General features: G+C 44.6%; 1 protein-coding gene across 10 annotated transcripts in view; it reads right to left on the reverse strand.

Moving 5' to 3' along the window:
- Positions 1 to 22,739, reverse strand: part of NBR1 (NBR1 autophagy cargo receptor) — a 577,507-nt gene that overhangs the window by 57,280 nt on the left and 497,488 nt on the right. For 4 of the 10 annotated variants that reach the window (XM_086924031.1, XM_086924033.1, XM_086924030.1 and 1 more), the window contains one exon: positions 5,053 to 5,920. The exons of the other annotated variants lie outside the window; for them this stretch is intronic. In XM_086924031.1, coding sequence (XP_086780157.1) covers positions 5,437 to 5,920 — 484 coding nt within the window. In that variant the 3' untranslated portion in view covers positions 5,053 to 5,436. Of the gene's footprint in view, positions 1 to 5,052; positions 5,921 to 22,739 lie in introns of those variants that run through there. 10 annotated transcript variants of the gene reach the window in all.

The raw sequence follows: 22,739 nt of genomic DNA on the forward strand, positions 1-22,739 counted from the left end.
CTCTCGTCCGCTCCATGGTGTTTTACAAAAGTGATGAGAGCAGTGCTCGGTTTTTTGCGAGAAAGAGGAGTCCGGATGATTGTATATTTGGACGACCTATTGATTATGAATCAGGATGTGACAGAATTGAGGAAATAATTGAAGATGGTTATAGAACTTTTGCAGTCTTTGGGTTTTATAAGAAATGTAGAGAAATCAGTGACGATTCCTTCTCAGTCAATAGAATTTCTGGGTTTTCTTGTGGATACAGTCAAATGTATGTTATTATTACCAGAGAAAAAGATAAAGAAAATTCACAAAGAGGTGAAATCTTTATTGAGGAGAGATATGGTGAGTTTGAGAGAGATTGCAAGGGTCATAGGACTTTTATCATCATCAATTCAGGCTGTGTTTCCAAGTCCTTTACATTACAGGGCATTGCAATGCTTGAAGACTTCAGGTTTGTCCAATGGTTTATGGTAAGGAGATTGTGTGCAGATGTCAGAGGATGCGAAGATAGAATTGAATTGGTGTTCGGAAAATTTTACTGCATGGAATTGTCGAGTGATCTTTGGTATGAGGCCAGATTTTGTTATGGAAACAGATGCAAGAAATCTTGGTTGGGGAGCAACTTGTATGAATCAAGAAACAGGTGGTGTTTGGAATTCAATGGAAAAGAAGGAGCATGTAAATTATTTAGAAATGAGAGCAGGTCAATTTGCTTTGCAAAGTTTCAGGAATTTCCAAGGCAACTCTGTTCCTTTGAAGATGGACTATATTACTGCTGTAACTTATATAAACAAGCTAGGAGGGAGCAGATCAAGGAAGTTGACAGAGATTGCACAAGAAATTTGGGATTTTGTATGGAAGACAAGATTTCCCTTCAGGCGCAGTATCTTCCAGGTCAGGGAAATTTAGTAGCGGGTTGGTATGCGAGGAATTTGATCGACTTCAGCGACTGGATGTTGAACAGGGAAATTTTTCAGGAGATTCAGTTAGTTTGCCCTTTGGAGATAGATCTGTTTGCCTCCAGACTACTTTATCAGGTGGAGGAGCATTTCAGTTGGAGGCCGGATCCGGGGACGTTAGCTGTGGATGCATTCAAACAGAGTTGGAAAGGGAAGAAGGGATATGCTTTTCCGCCTTTTTCAATGATTCAAAGAGTGTTGTTGGAAGTAAGGAAGCAGGTTGTTCAGATAGTTTTGCTAACTCCATTTTGGACAACTCAGTTTTGGTTTCCTGCAGTTCTGGAAATGGCAGTGGAAGAACCTTTTTTGATTCAAGCTCACAATGGAATGTTAATAGGTCGAGAAGGAGAGGAACATCCTTTGGTTCAGGAGGGTTCGCTCAACCTTCTAGTTTGGAAGATATCAGGGGATCTGATGGAATTGCAGATCTTTAAGGAACAGCTTCAGATTTGCTCAAAGAATCTTGGGCAACAGGCACGAGGAAGTGATATAAAGGAGGGTGGCCAGTTTGGTCATGTTGGTGCTTGGAAATGGATTTGGATCCCTTGGAGGCTGATGAGATGAAGGTATCGAATTTTTAAGCCGAATTATTTGAGAAGGGTTTATCTTACAGATCTATTAATTGTTATTGTTCGGAGATTTCAGCAGGACATGTTTTGGTTCAAGGTTCATCGATTGGTAGGAGTCCTGTTGTCTGCAGGATTATGAAGGGGATTTGGTTGAAGAGGCCTCCGAAATCTAAATATGGTACAGTATGGGATGTGAATTTAATTTTCAAACCATTTGAAAATTGGCCAGGAAATAGGTATTTGGGTTTGCGAGAATTGTCATGGAAGATGGTGTGTTTACTTTGTCTGGTATCTATTAAAAGAGTTTCAGATGTTAAGGCATTGGATGTGAGTAGTAGGTTTTCATCAACCTCAAGGAGTTATGTTTGAAATATGGTGGCGAACAAAGACTATGTCTAGTTCAGTTTTTTACCCTATGTTGAATGAGTTTCCAAAGATTTGAATAGTCAGGTTTCTTAAGGAGTATGAGAGTAGAGTTGCAGCGTTTAGAGTGGATGGGGTAGAACAGTTGTTGATTTTGTATGTTAAGCCTTTCAAGGCAGTTTCTACTGCGACTATAGCCAGGTGGGTTAAAGCAGTTATGAAAGAAGCTGGTGTAAATTTAAGTTGTTTTTCAGCGCATTCTGTAAGGGGTGCAATGGCAAGTAAGGCTTTTGTGAGTGGAGGAAATTTGAATGACATATTGAAGGTCGCAGATTGGTCAAATGCACAGGTTTTTAGGAGATTTTATTTTAAACCAATTGAGCATGTTGCAAATAAAGTATTGGTAATCTTTGAACATGCTTAATGATAGCCTCCTGTCTTGCCATAAAATGTCGATTCCCATAGATTAATTGCATAGAAAATCGTGATTTTATTAAAGACAAGGAGGCTAGGATTATCCAGCCCTCCCTCCCTATGTTTAGGGTTTGGAGGTTATGTTTAAATGTGTATCGATATGATATGGATAGCTTTTGAGTTTAACATTACAGGATGAAGTAGATTTAAGAAATAAATATTTAAAATATATGTTATTCATCTTGTTTCTTTTCAGAAAACTGAATTTATTTGTGCAATTTATATATTAGTTTGGAGTTTTTCAGAGTAGAAGAATGTTATTATAATTTGAAGATGAAGAAAAAAAAGAGGAAGATGGCGGATGTCAGGATCATATGGGACTTTAGTGTTCTAATTTAGAGTTTGTGGTTTAGCTCTGTTTTAAGTTCTTTAAAGTGCTTCAGAGGTGGCAAATAAAAGTACTAGTGCATAATGCTAGCCTCCTTGTCTTTAATAAAATCACGATTCTCTATGCAATTGATCTATGAGAATCGACATTCTCCAGAACAATTGCTAAAGGTGAATGTGTCCCTGTCAGAGCAAACAAAATTACTAAAAAGGGCACTGTTGGTTTCTAAGCACTAGAAAGTGACTAATCTTTAACACATTCATATCTCTGGTTTCCTACAGTGGATTATTTTCGTTTTGATGTCATTTAAAAGAAACCAAAAAAAAAAAATATATTTATAAATTGGTGTTGGAATTTTATTTTGTGTTGTGTCTTAATTATTTACTGAATTGCTGTTTTTAAATGCTTTACATGCCGGTCTTTGAAGTTTGCCAGTGGCAGACCTACCTTTGCCCCTACCAATAATCCACTTTCCAAAACTAATGATCTCATGTCATCACACCCTCAGAACTGTGAATAGTTAGAACCTCATATACCGGTCAGTAGACAGTCTCAAATGAAACAGAATGCTCTTTAGATCAGTATTATGAATTATAAAAATATGAGAAGGAAGAGTAGTTACCGTTCTGGGGATCATAAGAGATGCACAATCTGGGCTTTTATAAATAGGGCCGACAAAGATTATAAACTACTTGACATACAGACTGTATCCAATAACAATTGAAAGTCGAGCAATGGCATCATTCAACGTTAAAGGTTTGCATATATTTATCTCTATACGCAACAAAACTGTTGCTTATATCCGTCCGAATGAAAGCAGTCTAATAAAGAAATGAGTAACGGAGATTACATCTGTTAGCCTATCATTCTGAGAAAATAGTCAAATGCACCTGACATTCAGAGGAAATTGTTAACAGTTTTCGATGATGGAGCAGAAAATTACAAACAAATTTCTGTGTTTTGCAGCCGCAGTGTTGCCGTTTTTGACTGGACACTTGTAGCAGTGTTACAGAATAGTGGTGCAGAAAAATGAGGATTGATTATCTGTTGAAAAACGCCCTATTCCCTAAATATCTTTAATACAGATGTGATAACGGAAACATTAAGAAAGGATTTTGCGAAGGAAAAGCTCCAAACCAACATAGTGAATCTAAAGAAATCACACAACACTAATAGCAGAATGATCACCACTGGTTATTTACAGCAGCAACAACCGTCCTATAGATGAGTACCTTTTAAAAGAGCAATTGTAGCAGGGCAGGAGAAGTAACAAGCCTAAAGTTTTCGAGCGAAAAGAAAAGTACTCATATGGCATTTTGGTAGCTTGTCCAGCCAGTACAGTAAAAACAGAATTCAGATATACAGCTATCTTCCGTTAAAAAGAAATACCACACATAACATATCATAATGTAGAACAGTAAACATATATATTCATCAATGAACAGCATAGTTCATTACAAATTAATGATCTAGGTGACAATATGTGGGGTTGGGCAGCATTTACCTACTTTGTAAAATAAATAAACCATTTCAGTCCCAACGTTGTACGACTGGCTTTCTAAGGACTAAGTAACAACGTTGTGTACATTACTGATGCTAAAAAAATAAATACAAATAAATCCAGTAGTTTGGAACTATCTAAACTGTGATTATTACAATCCATCAATGCAATTATCCTACTAGTTTCATTTGCCAGATGCAAAGTGCATAAAACTGTTACTGACTCTAACCTCACAACAAACATGAACAAGACAAAAATATCTTGAACAGTTTTGTAACTCCATCAGATTGAAAACCTTTTCTATTGATGTCAGTAGAGTAGACCCATCTCCATCATAGTTGTTTTGTCAAGTTTTCTTCCTATGATTTTTGCAATGGTTTTTGATTATTGTGGTCTTATTTATTTTAAGCTGTTTTGCTTTCACTACTACATTTTACAAAGATATATATATATATATATATATATATATATATATATATATATATATATATTTGGACTTTTAGGATGCGTTATTTATCCTATAGCAATTTAATTTGTCAGTACAGCAGAATACATTGTCATCTCTTCTACTAGTGTCCACAGGAATATAGTTTTCTACAAAGCATGGTTCTCAAAACATAATAATAAAAAAATAAAAAAAAGAAAAAGAAATTAGTCAATTCTTCTCACAAAGGCTCAATAGATTGTAGGGTTACAAGTGGAATGTGGCCTTTGAGAGCTCCCAATCCATGTACAATGGTCAAATATGTTGTTAAACCCACAGTTTACCCACATCCAGACAACTACACAATGGCAGTGATGTCTAACAAAAGAAGCCTATGAAGGTATGAATGGAACATAAAGTTGGCTTGAAGGGACATTATCCCATGGTGAGGCGGAAGTTCATATTTTATTTCTTGATGATTAACCAAATTAGCCAAATCCAAAGTGTTGTCAAAAGCACATTTTGTTTCTTTGCCACCATCACCCTCAAGCACCCTGGCTGAAAAGCGGTCTCCTTTCATTCTATATTTGAAGAGATTCATCCTGCCATAGTCGACTTTCACTAGTTAGGCATGTGATGTCAGTGTGGCAAAAGAAATGTTTAATTAAGAATACTGAAAATCATCCACTGGTGCAGTAGCCAAAAGGCTCAAGGCAGCAGCCATCTATTACATAAGTGATACTTTGAATAAATAATTAACTCTCCAAATCAGTTTTTAAATTTAAAAATAGTTTGCCAAACATCAAATGCCACAATGTCACAAGGTAGTTCTAACAACAGTGTTTTAGTTGCGAGGAAATATAGCTTTGTTTCCACTTTGTTGTCTCTTTTCTTGTCTGTGTGTTTTTTCCCCAGATGCTTGGATTTTGAGCTGTTGATTGAGAAGCTATGGACAGCTGTCTGGTTATCTGCAAGTAACTCCTCAATTCTTCCAGAGTAAGCCTTGAAAGAAGAACCTTCTGTGCGTCGCTGCCAGTCATTTCCATTAATGTACTCTCTCTGGCCGCTCTCAGTTTCTCCCTTCTCTTTTGCTGCCTTAGCCTAGCTTTCGCCCTCTGCTCAGCCTGCCACTGTTCACCAAATTGTTTGGCTTTCTTCCTATAGGCTCGCATCCTTTCTGCGGTTTTGTTCAAGTATTCTCGATATGCCACAGGATCATTTCTCTGTCTTTCTCTGTAATTCTGAACTCTTTGCGCTGGAGTCAAAGGCTTCGGTTTGATGCAATTCCAAGACGAGTAATCAGTCCACTTACCACTGCAGATTTAAGGCAAACTCTTAGATTAACTAGAAACATTCTACACCTGAATTGTGTTCCCTGATATACTTAAATAAAAGTATACATAAGTCAAGTAGATACACTTTCAAAATTACCACTTTCTAAAAATTTAGTAGCAGGATTACAGTGCAGTGAAGGTCTTTTTATGAAACAAAATCAAAGCTAACACAATATTCTAGGCAAAACATATGTGAGTTACTTCTTCCTCACAATTCTACTGCCACGTAACCTGCAAGTTGGAATACAGTGCAACACCTCAGAGGTGCAATAAGTACAAGTTAACTTGGAGTACTTGCCATGGAAAGGAATACATTTATGGACTGTCCTCCTGCAATACTCAACTCAAATGCTAGACTATTTTTGTGGTTTAACACAAAACATTTGTTTGAATGAGAATAGGGCTGCAGATGCAAACAATTTGCAATCAACATGCATACATTCCTAGCTGCTCACATCCACAGTGGTAGCGAAAACAAACACAAGCAGGAACAAAAGACAACAATGTAGTGACACCGTGCGGTAGAGACTTTAATGTATCAGAACGGGATTGGAAGGGAGGTTTGATTGCACTGGTGGAAGTGGAGGACTGTGAATTGTTTTTAGCAATGGAAGTGGGAGGGTGGGGGGATGAAGGGTGGGGCACGATGAATATTAATGACATGCTTGTTATGTGTTTGCATAATAAAATGCTAATAAAAACGTTTTACAAAAAAAACAAACAATGTAGTGACACCATGACCTGCATATCTGCCAGTAGACCAATGCCAGAAATGCCCTTTATTGAAACCAACTGTAAATAAGACTGAATCCCACAATAGAACAAACTTGTAATAAAACAGGTTTCTAAATGTTCACCGAATCCCTGACATTTCTGTAGGCTAACAGAGTAACCGAAAAGTTAACTAGCCGAGACGTTTTTCATCTAAAGTGAGCCAAGATAGTGAAATGTTTATATGTTAACAGAAGCTGACTATGGGCATAAAAAGAAGGACTGCTCAGACTGCTCTGTGCCTTTGGGAATATGATTGAGATAGAGATAGGACTGGGTAGAAATGTGACCTGCAAAGTCTGAAGCTGTTATGCCTAGTGGGCAATCTCATTAGTGCACTATGAATTCTGAACACAATCAGGGCACCATAGGAGTTTAACTGAATTAAGAAAAAGCTAATTACTTTTAATCCTAGTTTTTCATCATGGGAGTCTCTTTTTCTAATTTCCCTGTCGTAAAACTTTACACAAAAAAGAAAAATAAATCTCTCTTGTTTTATACATGCCTATACAAGGGGCCATTTTCTTCTTATAAAGATATCCAATTGAAATTGAAATCTAATATACAGAGGTTTTAAACTCTAAACTTCAGTGCACCTCTAATCTCTGTCTTTTTTTAAAAGAAACACAAGATAAAGACAATGATAATGACTATAGGAAACAGGCTGCATGTACAAGTAAAATGTAAAGCTCTACATTTAAGGCTTAATGCTGACCACTGCTATCCCAGAGAGCATAACTGATGTTGTTCATTTGGGAGAGTTTATGAACAGGTAAAACTGAATTTAAGACTGTCCAACAAGTCAATCTAGCTCTCTACTTCTCCACAGAAGGATGGATTGTTCATGAATTAAATAAAGACTCTGAAGATTAAGAATATGACTACAAAGCAACACTTATTCGTTTCCATCATGTGACCGAATCTGAGATTCATGAATAATTAATAGAATGCCACCTTAACTTGTTCCTATGAAAAGCATATGAGGTAAGACAGGAAGTGGCCTAGCATTGATTTTCCCTTCAAACTGACTGGTTTGACACATCCTTAACATAACATTGCTCTTTGGTAAACAATGGAAAACAGAGGTCTTGCAGGGTAACAAATCTCCTTCATAAAAGGTGTTGCAAGGAAGAGTTGTCCATCACTTTGCATGCTGGGCAAATTACCTTAAATAAAATTATAGTAAGTTCCTGGGGAGGTGCAGCCCTTCAGAGGGGTGGTAGGGCTTCAAGAACTTTTAGAAAGCCCTTCCTTGATGGTACAGGGAAGGAAAGCTCTACAATGGACTCTTGCTATAAGTAATAATAGCCCCTTTGCTCTCACATGGAAGCGGCTGGTAATCAGAGAAGAGAATGGGACATTTGGCTAGTTCGCATTTCATCTGGATGATGTTTGTTTGAAACACTCGATACATAATCATTTTCAGGTGGGATGGCGATGAGCTTTGTTCAGAATTTTTGTGCAATCTGGTGATAAATATAGCCTCATGGTTTTTGTAGAAGTCAGAAATCAAGTCAATAAATTGACCAAGTAAGTTGAGGTTGTGTATTTTGTAATGAGTCCTCATCAGAACATTAGGTCAGCTCAGCATCCACTTGTATTGTTGCTCCGGTTGGTGAAGTGGATATGTAAAGCACCAGTGGAGTTGCCACTTCAAAATCATATTTGCCTTGGCCTGTTTGAGATTTAAAACAAACCATGGGTTTATCGGTAACAAGTATATAGATATGCCATGAATATTCTATCACTTACACTGTGCCTTTCAACCTTGGTGTGTAAAACTTTGATGTCTAGTCTTGGCAAATTGCATTTTCTGAGGCATGGGACAGACCCAATTAGGTGTTTCCCAAATGGCGTAATGGTTGAAACAGGGCACTGATGTTCATGATGGGTCTGAAATCCTGGTTTGGACACTTATTTCCTACAAGTGGTGGGACCTTGAGTAGATGTGGTATCTGTTCTATTGCCTGCTTTTGCTGCTCCGGCCAGACGTCCTCTAAACGACAATGGCATGTTTTGGACCTTATGTGATGTATGGCACAAGGTTATAGTTTGAGCCTGTATGTGTGTGGATACTCATTTATCCTTTGCCACTCGTACAGGAGAGTTGTGTCACCGCTGTAAGTCTGCAGTATCCTAGCAAACGCTAAAGGCAACTGACCTTGCTGTTGCCCACAAAGTTGGTAAACCAGATTTTTCAAGGACTCAAGCCTTCAGTGTCATCATTCATTTTCATGTAGTGCATTTCTACATCAGCAGTGATGAACAAGAAAGGTAGGTTTGCTGTCTTGAGTTCGTAAACTATTTTTAAAACCATATGATGTAACCATGAGGATTTGCCACGGAAATATCTATATGCAGCTACATTTGCTGCATCGAGCGACATGCTGTTTACTTGATTTGATAAAAGCTTGTCCTCATTCCTGACTTTTATGAAGTCTACCTTTTTTCTTTCTGAAGGTCAGCCACACACCTCCTGACTGACTTCCATAATAAATAGCATGACAACCCAGTAAGTTCAGAGAGCTTGCTGCTTTCAATGTACTTTAGTATTTATCAAGTTGCTCTTCATGCATTTATTGTCTAATGGGATGTTAAAGATAGCATTTGAAGTAAGGAAAATGCATCTTAAGTCTACGTCTACTATTGTATGAGTTTTTAAGAAGATTGCAGGCAGCTTGGGCCCTTGACATTTTTTCTGCTGCCTCTATGACATCCATGTCGCTGTTGAAGGCGTTTGGAAGATCTCCTCCATGTGCAGTTGCCAAATCAAGATCAAGGGACTGGGTGAGTCTGTGTGCCTCAAAGTTTCAATTATTATAGAGTACTTCGCTTCTGGCATTTCCACACAAATGTTGAGGCTGGTACTGCCACTTTCTAGACTGTTCTGAAAATTCTAATTCATACTGTCCGTGATACAAGACACACTTGTATTTATTATTATTATTATTATTATTATTATTATTATTAATAATAATTATATTTGTTGAGTGCAAACGAATCACCCTCAAGAGGGTCTCTCTGTGCGGTTGCATCCCTCACAGGTCAGAATAAAATGAGCAGAAATAATCATGTAAAAGAGCCAGATTTTCAATAATTGTTTGAATGTTAGAAGTAAAGGAGAATGAAAAATGCTACTTACCAGTATGCATCTGTTCTTGGCATGTAGAGCTGCAGATTCGTACACTATGCATTAGATCGCCACCTGGTGTTGAGGTCGGATGATTGCAGGTTGTTGTCTTCTTGGAGAAGTCTTTGTAGTCACGATATAGGTGACTCTTCCCTTGGACAATACTGCGCATGGGCATCGACTCCATCCTTAGATTGGTTTTTCGCCATGATGGAGTTAGTATAAGTGAAGAGAAAAAAAAGGGATGTCCATGCGTGTGCATCTAAGTAAGATGAGAACTGGGATGGATACAAGTCCGGGGAGGTGGGAGGGCGTTTACGAATCTGCAGCTCTACATGCCTAGAACAGATGCATACTGGTAAGTAGCATTTTCCGTTCGAGGCATATGAGCTGCAGATCGTACACTATGCATCGATTGTGCAGCAGTGTCTCCCCTAGCGGTGGTCGCTTGTATCCATTGCAGTAGTCTGAAATAGTGTTCTTAGGACAGCCTGGCCTACTGCAGCTTGCTGCTTGGCTTGCACATCAACACAATAGTGTTTACCGAAGGTGTGTGGTGTAGACTATGTTGCTGCTTTACATAGGTCCTCCAATGGTATTTTCCTAAGAAAGCAATAGAGGCTCCTAGTTTGCGAGTGGAGTGTGCTCTAGGAGGAGCTGTTAGTGTGTGTTTAGCTTTTTGAAAGCATATCTGTATACACTTTACAATCCACCTGGCAATCCCACCTTTAGAGATAGGGTTGCCTTTGTGTGGAGGAGAGAAAGATACAAACAATTCTTTTGTCTTTCTAAAGGATTTAGTTCTATCTATGTAGTATAGCAGAGCTCTTTTAACATCTAACGTGTGTAAGGCCCTTTCTGCTACAGAGTCTGGGTTTTGGAAAAGCACAGGTAACTCTACTGATTGGTTTAGGTGAAAAGGTGAGATAACTTTTGGGAGAAATTTTGGATTAGATCTGAGAACCACTTTATTAGGATGTATTGGAAAAAATGATTTTTGTATAGTGAACACTTGTATTTCACTTACTCTTCTGAGAAAGGTGATGGCAACAAGGAAAGCAGTTTTCCATGTGAGAAATTGCAGTTCACATTTATGTAGAGGCTCAACAGCGGTCCCATGAGTCTCGTAAGGACAAGATTTAGGTTCCATACTGGAGAAGGTGGCAGCCTGGGAGGGATTATTCTCTTTAATCCTTCCATAAATGCTTTGATTGCAGGTACCCTAAAAAGAGACAGGTGTTGCCTGTTTTGTAAATAGGCTGCAATTGCTGCAAGATGTAGGCGTATGGAAGAGTATGCTAAATTAGACCTTTGTAGATGTAAAAGGTAACAAATGATATTTTGGATGGAAGCATCCAGTGGATCAATTTGATTATGTTTGAAATAAATTGCAAATCTTTTCCATTTAACGGCATAACACGCTCTTGGTAGTAGGTCTCCTAGCCTCTTTAATGATATTCATGCAGTCTGGTGGTAGGTTGAGATAACCAAACTCTAAGACTTCAGGAGCCAGATCTCAAAATTCAGTTGGTTTGGGTTGGGGTGTCTGATTTCTCCATGGTTCTGTGTTCACAGCGAGGGTGTGAGCTGTAACTTTTGATGTGGAACCAGAGAGAGGTCTAGTAGTGTGGTGAACCACGGCTGGCGTGCCCATGTGGGAGCTACTAGTATGAGCTTGGGAGACTGTTGTTTGAGCTTGCGCACCACTAGTGGAATGAGGGGGAGAGGCGGAAAAGCGTACGCAAATCTGCCTGACCAGTTCATCCATATTGCATTGCCCTCGGACCGTGGGTGTGGGAACCTGGCGGCGAAGGTTGGGCATTTTGCATTTTCGTGGGTGGCAAACAGGTCTATGTGTGGGTGCCCCCACCGTTGGAAGAATGGCTGAAGAACTTGTGGATGTAGCTCCCATTCGTGAATCTGTTGCGACTGCAGATTTAACAGATCCGCTATCTGATTGTGAACCCCTGGAAGGTGTTCCCCTAACAGATATATGTTTTGAGAAATGGCCCATCTCCAAACGTTCTGTGCGAGCTGGGACAGTTGCAGAGATTGTGTCCCCCCCTGTTTTTGTATATAGTACATTGCTGTCATATTGTCCGTCCGGATTAAGACAGCTTTGTTTTGTACTTAAAGTTGAAAAGTTTTGAGTGCTAAGAATATCGCTAGTAGCTCTAGATGGTTGATATGGAACAGCTTTTGTTGGTTGTTCCATCGACCTTGAGTAGTATGGTGTAAGAGATGGGCTCCCCATCCTGTGAGGGATGCGTCTGTTGTGAGCACTATTTGTGGAACAGGCTCGAGGAACGGCCGTCCTCTTGTCAAGTTTTTGGTGGTCCACCATTGCAGAGAGTGATGCGTACGGCTGTCTATCAATACCAGGTCTGTGAGCTGACCCTCAGCCTGATTCCACTGTTGTGCCAGACATTCTTGTAATGGACGAATTTGCAGTCTTGCATGTGGTACTATGAAGATGCAAGATGCCATCATGCCTATTAATCTCATAAACACTCTTGCTTGGAGAGGCTGTTGGTGTTGGAAAGTGGAGACTAAGGCTTGAATGCGCTGTATCCTGGCTGGACTGGGATAAGCTAGAGCTGTAGATGTGTGTGACGGGGTGGGCGCAGTGGACCCCGTGGAAGGGGGTCAGTCTATGATGTGGTGGGCCGCCGCCCCTGTTTCACCTGCCTCCATTACCCCCATGCAGCCCTCGGACAGCCCAGACAGAGAGGAGTGGAAGGCTGGAGACCCGGACTATTGGTGGCCGACAATCCAGGAAAACGAGCCGTACACCTTTAAGGGATGGGAATCCTCCATGCTGGACACACCCCCCTCGGCTGACGTGACGCCGTAAAAAGATCCCGGGAAACAGGAAGAGACGGACAACGCTTTTCCGGAGTCGAGTGGACGAGAGGAGAAAGCTAGCCGTTGCCCCGGAGGAGAGACAAAGTTGACGAGCCCAGCAGGAGATCCCCTGAAGAGCCCAGCAGTCGAGAACGCGAAGAGCCCAGGAGACGAGACCCAAAGGCCAGGAGAGCCGAGGAGGAACGAGCCGCCCCGCCACACGCCCGCGGGAGGAGTGTGGCTTAAACAGGTACGGGGGCGTATGGCGGGTTGGATGGGACAATGTACCCTACCCCCGTTAGAGTAACTGTACTGTTCCGTGTACAGCCGTCCTGCTTCCCCCCCTCACGAGCACAAAACCCTTCACGATACTCTAAAGTTGTAGAAGCACGAGTGCACTGGTTTCCCTCACCCCCCGTCCCTGCGAGCAGAGCGAATATATGGTCCTAACCCTCCGTATCTTTTCTCCACACGGTACGGACGGAGCGGACTTCGGAAGAACACCGGACCAGTGACCCCGACACCCTGGAGCCTCTCCGGACTACCTCATATGACCCTGCCGCCTTTGCGAGAGAGCGCCTCACGAGCCGCCAGAGGAAAACTTATGCCAAACCATTAAAAATAAAGCCCTCTTTGAAAAGTCTGATACCGCATTCCGCCTATACTTCTATTGATATTACTGATCCGAGCTCGCCGGTTTTAGAGGCAAGCAGCCCTAGCCCTGGACCCTATCCCAACCCCGTACAGCTGGTGTCAGAAGTGGGATTACAAGACCAGCCCATCTGTACCAACAAGATGGACGCCCTGATCCAGCACCTCATCAAGGGCCAGGAGAAGCTAGAGTGGGCAGTAGAAAGACAGTTGACCTCCGCTCAAGCTGATAGAGAGTTGTTTAAGTCCACGATTACTGCCCAGCTCGAGAGCCTGAAGAGTGTGCCGCCTCCCGTAGTAACACCCTCAGGAGAAGCCAGAGTCCATAGTCCGCACCCCTCTGGTATTTCCCTTCAGAAATATCTACAGGGGGAAGACCCTGATGCGTTCTTGATGAACTTCGAAAGGGCCGCTAGGGCGTTGGGATGGCCCGAAGAAAAATAGCCCTTCTTCCTGGCCCCTTTACTCACGGGGGAAGCCCAGTCAGCCTACCAAGCCGCGAACCCGTTAGGAAACACTCCCTATACCGTGATAAAGGGTGTAATCTTGGACCATCTGGGTCTTGATCAAGAGGCATACAGGGTGAAGTTTCGGAAGGAGAAAGGCCTCCCCGGAGAAAACCCGAAGACCCTCTTCTTCCGTCTTAAAATGGCCGCCGACAAATGGCTCACCCCAGAAGCATGCACCAAGGAGGAGATTTTACATAAGGTGTACTTGGAACAATTTATGGACGCCCTTCCTTATGCCTCCCAAAGGTGGCTGCGCCAACATTCCGGTCTGGGGATCGAGCAGGCCATTGAGATGGCAGCAAACTATGCACGGGCTCAACCCAAGACCCCTTCATGGGAACACGAGAAGACGGTCAAGCATCCATTACCCCTGAAGATGGAAAAAAGACCCAAACCCAGTGGGGATGTCGGACGCTTGAAACCCCCTGGAGCGATTTCCCCCCTATTGCGAGGGCCGCAATGTTACGAGTGCGGAGAGTGGGGACACATTGCTAGGTTGTGCCCCCGGAAACGACCCCCTCCCGAGGAACCCATGGAGGTCGGGTACCTGCCCAGAGCGGTGCTATATTCCTCAGAGATGGGCTCCTCCTTTTACGTGAGTATGTGGATGAATGGCTTGCGAGTGAGGGCACTATTGGACTCAGGGTGCAGACAATCGGTAGTGCAGGAACGACTAGTAACCCCTAGCCAGTATGTCCCCGACTCCCTTGTCCACATCAGGTGTGTCCATGGGGACGTTAAGCCTTACCCCCTGGCCTCCATCACGCTCACTCCAAAAGGGAAAGGACCCTGTAGGGTAAGGGTTGGGGTAGTGGATTCCCTCCCCGAGGACGTGATCGTAGGGGTGGATAATCCCGATTTCCTTTCCATGTTCAGGGACTCCCTTAGGCACCCCCCGATCAAGAGGAAAAACCCCCTTCCACTCTTCCTTGCTCCGGAGCCTTGGGCCACTGACCACAGCTTTCGCTATGCCCAGGCGGAGGACCGAACTTTGTTCAACGCTTGGGAGAACGCCCATGTGCACCAAAGCACCCCTACCCCTGGGTACCCCCATTTCAGCATCAAGAACGGTCTACTGTATCGGCATCCCCAGGAAAACGGCCAGCCCCAGTTAGTAGTACCTCGGTCTTTCCGGGAGCAGGTGCTCTTCTATGCCCACACCCACCTCACCGCAGGGCATTCGGGCAAAGAAAAAACCACCGAGAATATCCTGCGGTATTTCTTCTGGCCGGGCATTTACAAGGAGGTACAAGATTACTGTGCCCGGTGCGAAGTGTGCCAAAGACGGAACACGAACAGACCAAGTGCAGCTCCTCTACAGCCATTGCCAATCATTGGAACCCCGTTCGAACGAGTCGGTATGGATATAATAGGACCTCTCCCCAAAACAGCCAAAGGCCATGTGTACGCTTTGGTCATAGTGGACTACGCCACTAGATTCGTGGAAGCGTTTCCGCTAAAAGCCCCCACTACTGCAGCCATCTCTGACCGGTTTGTTGAATTGTTCGCAAGAGTGGGTTTCCCAAAGGAGGTGCTGACGGATCAAGGTACGCCGTTTACGTCTAAGCTCATGAGGGAGGTGTGTAAAACACTGAACATAAAGCACCTGAAAACGTCCGTCTACCACCCCCAGACAGACGGGCTGGTGGAACGTTATAACCAGTCCCTGAAGAACGCCCTCAAAAAGATGATGACCGCGGAAGGACCCGATTGGGATCGTCTACTACCCCTGGCCCTGTATGTACTGAGATCCCAAAAGCAGAGCAGTCTGGGGTGTTCTTCGTTCGAACTTTTATACGGAAGACACCCCCGTACCTTATTGGAGATCACTAAAGACCTTTGGGAAGCAGAGGAAATACAGGAACAAAAATCAGTCCTCGAGTACACCATGCAGTTAAAGAGCCGGCTGGGCATGTTAAGGGGTCTAGTCTCCACGAATCTGGAACAGAAACAGAAAGAACAAAAGAAAACCTACGATAAGGGGAAGAGATTGAGGCGCCTCACTGTGGGGAAATGGGCCCTGGTCCTGATGCCCTCCATATGTGGAAAAACCAAGGGGGAATGGCAGGGTCCCTTCCAGGTGGTGGAAGCCATCGGGGATACGACGTACAAATTAAAACTGTCATCAGGGATAACCCAGAGTTACCACATCAACATGCTGAAGGAGTGGCTGGGACCGCCTCCCCGGGGAGTACATCTCGTCAGTCCTACCACCATACCACAGCTGGTAGTGAACCCGGAGTTGGCGAAAGAGAGGGAGAGAGCCCTGAACCAGGCTCTGCTTCCCTTTTCGGCCATCTTCTCGGACCTCCCAGGCAAAACGAACCTGGTGGAACACCGCATCGTTACGGAGCCTGGGAAGACAGTGAAACAGAAACCCTACCGGATCCCCGAGGCTCGGAGGGCTGCAGTGAAAAAGGAGGTCCGAGAGATGATGGACTTGGGAGTGATCAGGCCATCAACCAGCGAATGGTCCTCGCCCATTGTGATGATTCCTAAACCGGACGGGACAAAGAGATTTTGTATGGACTTCAGGGCGCTGAACTCGATATCCTCCTTCGACACCTACCCCATCCCGAGGGTGGACGAGTTGATTGAAAAGATAGGAGACGCCGTCTACATCACCACCCTGGACCTCACGAAGGGGTACTGGCAGGTACCCCTCCGTGAGGAAGACCGGAAGAAGACCGCTTTCGTCACCGATGATGGTCTATACGAGTTCACCGTCCTTCCTTTTGGCCTGCACGGGGCCCCAGCAACCTTCCAACGCCTAATGAACCAGGTCCTACGACCCCACCTACACTATAGTTCCGCATACCTGGACGACATAGTGATTTTCAGCAGGAGTTGGGAAGAGCACCTGGAACATCTCCATTCCATCCTGGCGGCGTTACAGAAAGCAGGCCTGCATATTAACTCCAAAAAGTCAAGAGTGGCTTTCTCGAAGGTGAACTATCTTGGGTACGTGCTGGGAGAAGGCCACATCGCCCCACAGGCAGCGAAAGTAAAGGCCATTTCTGAGGTTTCCTATCCGACATCAAAAAGAGAGCTGAGGGGCTTTTTAGGCCTCATCGGATACTACCGACGTTTCATCCCCAACTTCGCTGAAGCCGCCTCTCCTCTCACAGACCTGCTACGGAAGGACGTCCGCCCCAGGGACATAGCCTCTCCTTCCCCTGCTGCCCTAAAGGCCTTTTCCCTGCTCAAAAGAGCCATGACCACAGCCCCGTTATTGATATCCCCAAACTTCGAGAAACCCTTTGTCCTGGCCACTGACGCCTCAAACGTGGGGGTGGGGGCGGTGCTGTCCCAAATCGGGCCCGATGAGAGGGAACATCCCGTGGTGTATATTAGCAGGAAACTATATCCCAGGGAAACACGGTATTCCACCATAGAGAGGGAATGCCTAGCTATTAAATGGGCAGTGGAGAAGCTGCATTATTACCTTGAGGGCAGGCCATTCATCCTCCATACCGATCATGCCCCTCTCCGGTGGATGCACCAGCAGAGTAGCCACAACCCCAGGGTCCTGCGCTGGTTCCTCTCCCTCCAGCCCTATGCTTTCAAGGTCCATCACAGAAAGGGGAAGGACAATGGGAACGCGGACTTCTTATCCCGAGGGTTTCCTCTCCCCGATCGGGAGAGTCCAGGGGGGTAGGTATGTGACGGGGTGGGCGCAGTGGACCCCGTGGAAGGGGGTCAGTCTATGATGTGGTGGGCCGCCGCCCCTGTTTCACCTGCCTCCATTACCTCCATGCAGCCCTCGGACAGCCCAGACAGAGAGGAGTGGAAGGCTGGAGACCCGGACTATTGGTGGCCGACAATCCAGGAAAACGAGCCGTACACCTTTAAGGGATGGGAATCCTCCATGCTGGACACGCCCCCCTCGGCTGACGTGAAGCCGTCAAAAGATCCCGGGAAACAGGAAGAGACGGACAACGCTTTTCCGGAGTCGAGTGGACGAGAGGAGAAAGCTAGCCGTTGCCCCGGAGGAGAGACGAAGTGGACGAGCCCAGCAGGAGATCCCCTGAAGAGCCCAGCAGTCGAGAACGCGAAGAGCCCAGGAGACAAGACCCAAAGGCCAGGAGAGCCGAGGAGGAACGAGCCGCCCCGCCACACGCCCACGGGAGGAGTGTGGCTTAAACAGGTACGGGGGCGTATGGCGGGTTGGATGGGACTACGTACCCTACCCCCATTAGAGTAACTGTACTGTTCCGTGTACAGCCGTCCTGCTTCCCCCCCTCATGAGCACAAAACCCTTCACGATACTCTAAAGTTGTAGAAGCACGAGTGCACTGGTTTCCCTCACCCCCAGTCCCTGCGAGCAGAGCGAATATATGGTCCTAACCCTCCGTATCTTTTCTCCACATGGTACGGACGGAGCGGACTTCGGAAGAACACCGGACCAGTGACCCCGACACCCTGGAGCCTCTCCGGACTACCTCATATGACCCTGCCGCCTTTGCGAGAGAGCGCCTCACGAGCCGCCAGAGGAAAACTTATGCCAAACCATTAAAAATAAAGCCCTCTTTGAAAAGTCTGATACCGCATTCCGCCTATACTTCTATTGATATTACTGATCCGAGCTCGCCGGTTCTAGAGGCAAGCAGCCCTAGCCCTGGACCCTATCCCAACCCCGTACAATGTGTTTATGGTAGCTCCTAGATACTGATGCACGTGCGAAGGCTCTAGGTGTGACTTTGTGTAGTTGATGGTAAACCCTAAGTTGTGCAACAGTTGAATTGTCTGCTGAGTGTGTTGTACACATTGGTGGAATGACTTGGCTTTTATGAGCCAATCGTCCAGATAAGGGAAGACGTGTATCTGTTGTCTTCTGAGATGTGCTGCTACTACTGCTAAGCACTTTGTGAACACCCGTGGTGCTGTTGTGACACCAAACGGAAGGACTTTGAACTGATAGTGTTGTCCTTGTATTACAAACCGTAGGTACTTCCTGTGAGCAGGATGTATTGGGATGTGAAAATAAGCGTCCTTCAGGTCTAGTATTGAAAGGAAATCGCCTTGTTGCAGTAGTGGGAGCACTTGTTGCAGAGTGATCATATGAAAATGATCTGATTGTATGTAATGATTGAGGGGCCTGAGGTCGAGAATTGGTCTGTGTCCCGTCCTTTTTGGGAATTAGAAAATACAGCGTGTAAACCCCGGTTCCTTGTTTTTCTAATAGGACTAGTTGAATAGCATCTTTTTGTAGAAGTGCTAGAACTTCTTGTTGAAGCAGAGTCAGGTGATCTGTAGACATAGGACGCTGCCTGGGTGGTATATTTGGGGGGGTTGCTGTAGGTTCTAGGCAGTAGCCATGTTGGATAATCTGTCTCACCCACCGGTCCGTTGTGATGGAGTTCCAGACCGGCAGGAACTGTGTTAATCAGCCCCCCACAGGAGTGGAATGCTGTTGGAGGAGCAGAGGGAAGTCACTGTTTAGTTGTGGAGGAGGAGCGATTGTTGTTGTTACCACAACCTCTTCCCTTGTTATTATTGCCCCTGTATCCTCCTCTGAAACACCCTTTGTTAGAGGATGTTTGGGTTTGCGTCTTGAAAGATGTTGTTGTGTCTGCTCCAGTTTGTTTGGAGCCTCCTTTATAAAAGGAGCGACAAAAAGAACCTCTATTCTGTGTGGACTGTAGAGCTCCCATTAACTTTTCAGTGTCTGTGTCTTTTTTCATTTTCTCCAGTGTAGTGTCTACTTCTGGGCTAAATAATTGGTTTTGGTTAAAAAGCTGGTTCAAAATTGTGGTTTGCACCTCTTGTTTGAACCCTGAAATGCGCAACCACGCATGTCTTCTGAGTAGGACACTAGTATTTACAGCTCTAGCAGCTGTGTCTGCGACATCTAGGGCACATTTTATTGAGGCATTTGAAATTAATTTGCCTTCTTGTATGAGCTCTGTTGCCTGATCTTTATATTGATCTGGAAGGTGTTGTAGTAGTGTCTCGAATTGGTCGTAATGAGCCCTGTTATTACGTGAGAAGGGCTTGCGTATTTGCAATGCACCATATATTTGTAGCTTGTGCAGCTATTCTTTTACCCGACGCATCAATAACTTTGGATTCCTTGTCGGGGTGGGGGGGCGTTTCATCTGAATTTGCTCGTTTTCTCGCATTGGACACCACTAAAGAGTCTAATGGAGGGTGTCCTTTAATATAGGTTGGATCAGAGGGTGCAGGCCTATATTTCTTTTCTATTCTTGGATTTAGTACCCTAGTACGTATAGGATCTTTGAATATTTCATGGGAAGAATTTGAGTAGATCATTGTGGTAGAGAGCAGCTCTGTGTAAGAGGTGATTAAAACCTATGCTGTCTTCTGGAGGAGAAGGCTTTGACGGGTATAACTGTGGATCAGGGACATCAGGCACATTATGTGGTGGAAAAGTATAGATATCCGCATCTAAAGGATATGTATTTGGGTCTGCATGTGGATACTCCCCACCACCCAAGTCATACTCCTCATCAGTCTGTGGTGAATGTGATGATGCAGGAGAGGGGACAGGAGAGAATTGAGGTGATATGTAAGGAGATACAGGAGAGGGAGGATGCATAGGAGAAGTTGCACAGTCCTTTTTGGCAGGAACCACAGATGGAGGTGGTGTTTCTGCTGGTCTATTTTTATGAGACATAGCCCCTAAATGTCCAGTCTTTGGATTAATGTAGATCTTCTTTTGTTTAGGATCTGGTCTAAACAGTTCTTCCTCTACAACCTTCTTCGGCGTCAACTTTTTCGGTTCCGACAGAGGTTGTTTTTGGCGTTTTGCATTGGGAGGTGTTACAGCGTCCTGTGGCAAAGTTCTCGGTACCGAAGGTGTTGTTTTCGGCTTGGAAGGCGTGTCCGAGGACTTAGGAACCTCGGAATCAGGCTTTGTGGGTGTTGGCACCGAAGCAGGAGTCTTCGGAGTGGAAGCTGGCCTCGTCGACTTTGTGGCGTCGGGCGCTGGCTTTCCCTCTTTAGTTTTGGAAGTGGACGGCTTCAGAGCCGGAGCTTCTTTCAGTGCCTGTACCTCTTAAGGCTTCGGTGTCGAAGGATCTTTCGCTTTCGGTGCCAAAGAATCTTTCGTTGCTGAAGGGTCTTTCGCTTTTGGTGCCGAAGGGACTTTTGGCTTCGGTGCCGATGGAGGTGGTGGAATCGGCACGTGTGGTTTGCTCGGTGCCGAAGCACCTGAAGGTGTAGTTGTTTTCCTCGGAGCTGAGCTTGAAGGCTGGGCTTTAGGAGGAAGTACTTGGTCTCGACTGGGCCCCTTGGGCGGAGTGCTGACCTTCGCCTTTGGCTTGGGCAGTGCATGTGGTGCAGGGGCAGAAGTACTCACGGGTTCACGTGATGGAATCGAGTCATCTGAGTCCTCTGCCTCTGATATGATCTGGAGATCAGGCGAATCCTCTTCCGGAACGAGCGGAACCTCTTTGTCGAAGATATTCTCCGGTGCTGGGGCTGATCTCCTCATTTCGTGTTGACGGGCCCTCCGATCCCAGATGGTCTTTTTCGATCGGAAGGATGCACAAGCTGTGCAGGTCGACTCGTCGTGATCTGGCGATAGACAGAGGTTGCAGACCTCGTGATGATCGCTATGTGGAAATTTTGCTCGGCATACCGGGCTTTTCTTGAACGGAGTTCCTTCCATGTGGTGTAGGCCGCACGGCGTCGATAGGCCCAGCGGCCCGCGTTGATGAAACGGAATTGAGTCGATGGCGTTGAAAGTTGTATATTCAATATCGATATTAGCTATAGGAAGATTTTATGCTTCGAAGTTGCTGAGAAAGTTTTCTAGCCGGAGCGGAGAAACTTTCATCCGAACCCAGTGGCGGAAAAAAACAATCTAAGGATGGAGCCAATGCCCATGCGCAGTATTATCCAAGGGAGGAGTCACCTATATCGTGGCTAAAAAGACTTCTCCAAGAAGACAACAACCTGCAATCATCTGAGCCCAACACCAGGTGGCGATCTAATGCATAGTGTACGATCTGCAGGTCATATGCCTCGAACATAAAGGCACTTACGTAAGAATATGAATGTCACATTTTAGAATGTAATAACCTCGGGGAGGTATCAGTGTCCTGTCTGGTGGCAGCAAGAAACCAAAAGGAGTCTTTCCTTTTTTGAGGTTGCAGCATTAAAGCGACGAGACACCACATCAGGGGACAGTCTAACCACTTTCTTGAGGAGAGTTTTATGAGGTAAGGAGTGAGGAGGACAATCTCTAGCTGTTATCCTCTTAAGATGCCTATGTTTTATTGAGTGTATGTTTGAGAGAGAGATAGATCCAAGCTGGCTTGGCATTGACATTCTTGAAGCTGTATGCCTAGAAGTAGAGCGCATCAACAGTGTATCAATCAAGGTTCCTAATCTCAACAAGCCTACTGAAAGCCTTGATGTTGAAGATATTCTTCCATCTGATAGCCATGATTTTTTATCAAGTTTTTCTGAATGCATTGACTTTGACAGCACTGAAGCAGAAGCAGCAGTTCTCCAAATCATTTCTCTAGTTAACGACCTATCAACAGCTGACTTGGACTCATAAGGGTTTTACCTGGACATCACTGAACAGAATATATACTTCTTCATGTAGTTGGAATTCGGCATGCAGAGTACACAAAGTGCTGGATATCCCTTTGGTGATTTTCTTTTTTTTATTGCACAAGAGAAGTACTTTACAAATAATAAAAAACTTATTTAGTAAAAAATCTACAATAAAGTAGAAATCTCACATTTGCAAATCCAGAATAAATCACTCAAATAGTGGATCTTTCAATATGACTAATCAACACAGCCAAGTGGTCAGGGATCCAATCTCAGAAAATGAACATTCTCTTGAGCTGTGCCCTGTGGGATAGCAGAGGTGAGCCTGGAGCATTGGAGGCACAGTGTTGATTTTACTTGGTTCA

The sequence above is a fragment of the Lissotriton vulgaris genome, chromosome 5 (assembly GCF_964263255.1).
Source record: "Lissotriton vulgaris chromosome 5, aLisVul1.2, whole genome shotgun sequence".
In the NCBI taxonomy this organism is placed as follows: Eukaryota; Metazoa; Chordata; class Amphibia; order Caudata; family Salamandridae; genus Lissotriton; species Lissotriton vulgaris.